We start from the raw sequence: 5,759 nt of genomic DNA, 5'->3' as shown, positions 1-5,759 counted from the left end.
AGGCTGCGGTGGCTGGGAGCGGCCACTGCACTCCAGTCTGGGCGAAGAGTGAGACTCCAATTCAAAAAAAAAAAAAAAAATCATTGGAGAATTTTGCTTTTTAAAATTCCTAGGTTTGGAAAGGCCTTTTTCAAATATGACACAAAACTCAGAAGTAGTAAAATAATAATAATTCAACAAATTCTACCCTCACAAAAACCACCCTAAGAAAGGTTAAAAGACAAATGATAGTTTAAGAAAAAAACATATATCGTTCCTTTTTTTTTTTTTTGAGTTGGAGTCTCACTCTGTCGCCCAGACTGGAGTGAAGTGGCCGCTCCCGGCCACCGCAGCCTCGCCTGCTGGGCTCCGGCGATTCTTCCGCCTCTGCCTTCCGAGTAGCCGGAATTACAGCCATGCACTACCATGCCCGGCTGATTTTTTGATTTATTGTAGAGATGAGGTCTCGCTGCCCAGGCAGGTCAGAAAAAAACATATATCGTTCTTATTACAGTTTATACAAAAAGGACAAATGGATTTCACATACCAGTTTTCAGTCTTACTCCTGAAATGCTAATTAAAACCAAACTGTAGTATCTTTGTTATTCATCACATTGACAGTGATGAAACGTTTGATGATCTTCTGGGTAGTAGTATAGGAAAACAGACATTCTTAAACATTGCTAAATAGAGTTTACATTGGTAATTTTTATGGAGAGCAAGTTTGTAATTTTAACAAAATGATATGGAAGACTCTTGAAGGTATATTGTTCAATAAAGAAAAAGCAAGACTGGAATTTTTAACTTAAAGCATATATAATCTTATTTATTTATTTATTTATTTATGTATGTTTTTTTGATTTGGAGTCTCACTCTGTCACCCAGACTGGAGTGCAGTGGACGCTCCCGGCCACCACAGCCTCGACCTGCTGGGCTCCAGCGATCCTTCCACCTCAGCCTTCCGAGTACCCGGAATTACAGGCGCGCGCTTCCACGCCTGGCTAATTTTTTTTTTTTTTTTATTTATTGTAGAGATGAGGTCTCGTCTGCCCAGGTGGGTCTTGAACCTGCGGGCTCAGGCAATCCACTCATCTCAGCCTCCCAAAGGCACAGGATTATAGGCTGAGCCACCGAGCCCGGCTTATAATCTTATTTGCTTGTATAAGTTTATAATATTTATGGCAGAATACAGAAGAAACTGCTAATTTTGTTGCCTTCAAGAAGGAGAATGAAGTGGCCATTGGGACGGCAGGAAAAATACTTTTTTAAAAAAAATTTTGAATCCTTTGAATGTTTTAACTATTCAAAACATTACATTTGAAATATAAAAATAATTATTAAATGTATTGAATTTATATTACTTTTGATTTGTTTAATTTTAAAGATATAGAAAATAACCTTATTACTTTGATGTATATTCCTGAATTTCATTGATGACTTAAAATTTTAAAATATTGGATATTTGTTGATAACATCAAAGTTGTTACTGTTTTGTTTTAATAATCAGATGTTGTAGAAGATGTTAAAGAGGAGTGTCAGAAATATGGACCAGTGGTATCTCTGCTTGTTCCAAAGGAAAATCCTGGCAGAGGACAAGTAAGTGAATGTTTTCATAATTGCAGAATTACTCAGAGGTTGTTAAAAGTCTGTTTTAATTGTTTTAGTTCTGTAGAAAGATGTACACAAAAATTTTGCTAAGAATTATGGATTTTGCATTTTGGATGATTTTTATTTTCTGACTTATGTTTTACTTTTTCTAAAAGTTCTATAATATACTTTCATTTTTTTAATCACTTAAAATTTGTCTTTTAGAAAGTACTAATCTACTTTTGAGCCACTATAAACAGGGATACCAATTGAGTCATGCTAATATATGTCACGTTCAGCTAAAAAAATATTTTAGTCTAATTTTGTTCAAATTAAGTAGTTAGAAAACCGATTAGGTTAGGTTCTGATTGTAATAGAAATTATCAGAGATAGGTTGGGCATGGTGGCTCGCGCCTGTAATTCCAGCACTTTGGGAGGCTGAGGTGAGAGGATTGCCTGGACCCAGGAGTTCAAGACCAGCTGGGGAAACATGGTGAGACCGTGTCTCTATAATAAATCAAAAAATTAGGTGGGCATGGTGGCGTGTGTCTGTAATCCCAGCTGCTTGGAAGGTTGAGGTGGAAGGATTGCCTGAGCCCAGCATGATTGCCTGAGCCCAGCAGGTCGAAGCTGTGGTAGCTGTGAATATGTCACGGCGCGCCAGCCTAGGAAACAGATTGAGACTCTGACTCGAAAATAAAAATAAAGAAACTATCAGAGATAAGTAAAGAAGGAAAATTGCTGAACTGGCAATTCTGTAACCTAATTTCTAATCTCAGCGTGACTAGCTTTGTGATGATTCTTAGTTTCTTCATCATGGACTAAAACTCATAGTAACAGTGTTTTCTTTAGAAGCTTTACAATTCTTAATTAAATTATATGGCAAAATATATAAGAACATCCTTATCTGTTCGAGAAACAGAAGATTGTTTTACTCTCTCTCAAGATTTCCCAGTCTTGGCGTTCTTGACATTTGATGGGAAAACTGTCCTCTGCATTATTGAATGTTTAGCAGTATCCCTGGCTGCAACCCACTAGATCTCTCCCCCACCCCAGTTTTACCAACCAAATACATCTCTAGACACTGCCAGATGTCCTCTGGGGACTGAAATCATCTCTGGTTGTGGATTATTATATCTTATAGTTCAATATTAGGAAAATTCTTGGCAACTGAAAAAAATAAATTTTATTCTACTCTTAGTGAAAAGTTTTTGCCAATCTAGTAATAATAGTGTTTACCTCGTTCAGTATCAGAAGCATATCAAATGTGTTCTTGCTGTTTAGTCATTTAACCGTATTTATTGTGCATCTGTTACATATTCAGCAGAAAGCAATGATCAAAGCAGACAAAAACATATATGGTACTAAATGCTAGGGTGAAAAATAAATTGAGAAAGAAGCTTAAGGAATGCTGGGGTAGGGTGGGTTGCACTTTTATATGGATTACAGAGAAGGAAATACTGAGAAGTTTACATTTAAGTCAAGATTTGAAGAATTGAGGAAGAGACTTCCAGGCAAAAGAAATTGCAAATTCCAGGGCTATGAGTATGCTTGGCATTATTTGAGGAATCCAATGTGGCTGTGGCAGAGTGAGAAAGAAGAATAGTAAGAGATTAGATCAAAGAGAAGGTTAGGGAGCAGATTAAATAGAGTGAGCCCTGGGGGGCTTTTACTCTGAATGAGTAAAAGGTATTGGAAGATTTTGAATGAAGGACTAACATGATCTGACTCAGTATTAACCCCAGTTGGTCAAATCAAATGGAAAAAGAGAAGAGAGAAACAAGAGGAATATTCTCAATAGAGAAGTGTCCAGCTGTAAGATGACATGGAAAAAATGAGTCCTTATTAGTGAGGAAATTTGCTGTAGAAAAGCTTTCACTGTCATTTAAAGGAGAGTGAAAATACCTTTCCATAAGCTTTTGGAATCACAGATATTATTTTGTTTAGGCTATTGAAAATGTCCATTACCTCATTGACAAAGCCAGTCTTCATTTGAATTTTTCAATTCAAATAAACATGATTTTTAAAGAAATTTTGCAAAAAGAACTGAAAACAAATTATGAGTACATCCTATATAGTTACAAAAATAATCAAAATTTATAATATAATTATTAATTCCATAATAAATTATAAAAATCAGGTGCCATTCTTATTAGCATGGTATGTTGTAATGTATACAATTATATGTTATCTGTGAAACAAAGGGTATGATGGAAAGTATGGTATTCCTTCTGTGAGTGCACATCTACTCATTTACTGAACTTTGGTGTGTGGATTTGCGAGCAATTAAGAATCAAGTAAAATCAGAAATGGATTTATTATTTTTATTGGCCATCATCTAAGCTTCCTTTTGTATTAAATGGAGAAGTATGTATTCTATAACTGGTCTAACAGACAACATATACTTTTATCTTTGTAAAAAAATATATAAAATATTAAGTATTTCTAAGTTGAAATAAAATAAGTATTAACCAATTCAAATATAAATTTCATGATAGAGTTTGATCATATAGATTTTATTATATGAATTAAACTTACTCTGGAAGAAAAATTTTATCAATAGCATTTTCCCCATGTAGTTACACTTAAAATAAACATCCTGACTGACTATACTGCTTTGGCCATTTAGAATTGCTTTTATTTCCAGTTAATGACACATTTTAGGAATGGGTTTTAAGATAGCTAACAGGTACCACTTACCTTACATATTTGAGAAGGGCAGTTTTTAGCATTGTGCAGATCTGTACTTTGTCCTCAAGAGCAATGCATAGTTTGAAAGTAGTCATGGGATGGAAGAGAAAAAAATCAGTCTCACCTCTCCATCTTTCAGTATACTGTATATGAATTCAGAAATCCTGTCACGGGCCCCAAATATCCTAGGTCTTTTGTCATACATAACCCTTAACACAGATATTCGCATGGCAGTGAATTACCAGTCATAGGCAAGACATGGGCTATGTTTATCACTGAAGGAGGAGCTTATAAAAAACAGGATTTATATTACGAGTTGTCTCTTCTTTTCATGCCCTAGAAGTTCTGTGAAAATAGCTTTATTTTGTTAAGTGAGAGCAGGGCTCCTATGAAAGGGGAAATGAGAAGGAATAACCTACCAGAACTTGTAGTTAGATCAATTTTAGGAAATGGTACAAATGAAAGTTGAGGATCTAGAAATTGATTTCCTTAAAATGATCTGTTCTTACGTCCCCTTGAAAGTCTCTGAGTACCCTGGGATGCTGGAACACCAATTCAAAGACAATTGACATAATGAATGAGACAAAAGACTGAGGAGGGAGAGGAAGTTCTTTGTGTCATTCATTGGTTTACAGGGTAACTGAGGACAAATCATTTCACCTTCCAGTAACGTTGCTTTAGGTTAACAAAAAGAGCTTAAAAATTATTATGTTATATCCTCTTCCTGCTGGAGTAGGAATTCAGATGTTCTGGAAATGGAAATTATCTAGTTTTAAACTACTTCGTTACTATAGTTATGGTGTGTAGTTTCTACAAATCTTTTAATAGCTATAGTTTCCAGCGGTTTTTTTTTTTTTTACATTATTTTAAAGATGTGGTGTAAAATTCAGGATTAGGGATACAAGTGGTCATTGTACAGGTAAAGTTTGGGCCTCCGTTTGGTCCCCAATTTGCCTGGTTTGCGATCAGGTACCCTTATTGATGTTGTGTCTCTCCCACCCCCACCTTCCTCTCCCCACCGCCACTCCCAGGAGTATCCCGCTACTGCCAGTCCCTTTCTTGTGGTATTATGGTAAAAGTTCAGGGTCTGCTTATGAGTGGGAAAATGTGGTACTCTCTTATTTACTTCTGGGATAGATCACTGAGTATGAGACGCTAAATCCATCCAAGTTGCTAAGTAGTCCATATGTTTGTCCTTCTTTTGGCTATGTAATATTTCATTGTGTATATGTACCACTTTTTTTTTATCAAGTCCAGTTTCGATGGGCAGCACGGTTGGTTCCATGATTTTGCTACTCTGAATAGTGCTGCAATAAACATGCATGTGCAGGTATCTTTTTTTGTAGAATGATTTGCATTCTTGAGTCTTGAGGGTATATTCCCAGTAGGGGAATTGCTGGGTCATAAGGAAGGTCAATGTCTAGTTTTTTTTTTTTGAGTTGGAGTCTCACTCTGTTACCCAGACTGGAGTGCAGTGGCTGCTCCCGGCCACTGCAACCTCA

The 5,759-nt window shown here is 36.1% G+C and overlaps 1 protein-coding gene across 2 annotated transcripts in view; it reads left to right on the top strand.

Annotated features, from left to right (window-relative positions):
* The window catches only part of UHMK1 (U2AF homology motif kinase 1), a 25,722-nt gene that overhangs the window by 14,091 nt on the left and 5,872 nt on the right, over nt 1-5,759 (top strand). Inside the window, exon 7 of one of the 2 annotated variants that reach the window (XM_008072064.2) lies at nt 1,487-1,575. The exons of the other annotated variant lie outside the window; for it this stretch is intronic. Coding sequence (XP_008070255.1) covers nt 1,487-1,575 — 89 coding nt within the window. The remainder of the gene's footprint in view (nt 1-1,486; nt 1,576-5,759) is intronic. 2 annotated transcript variants of the gene reach the window in all.

The sequence above is a fragment of the Carlito syrichta genome, unplaced genomic scaffold (assembly GCF_000164805.1).
Source record: "Carlito syrichta isolate Samal-C Ts95f unplaced genomic scaffold, Tarsius_syrichta-2.0.1 Scaffold314838, whole genome shotgun sequence".
Taxonomy (NCBI): Eukaryota; Metazoa; Chordata; class Mammalia; order Primates; family Tarsiidae; genus Carlito; species Carlito syrichta.
Note: the sequence above shows the minus strand (reverse complement) of the source record. Positions and strands in the feature narration are given on the sequence as shown.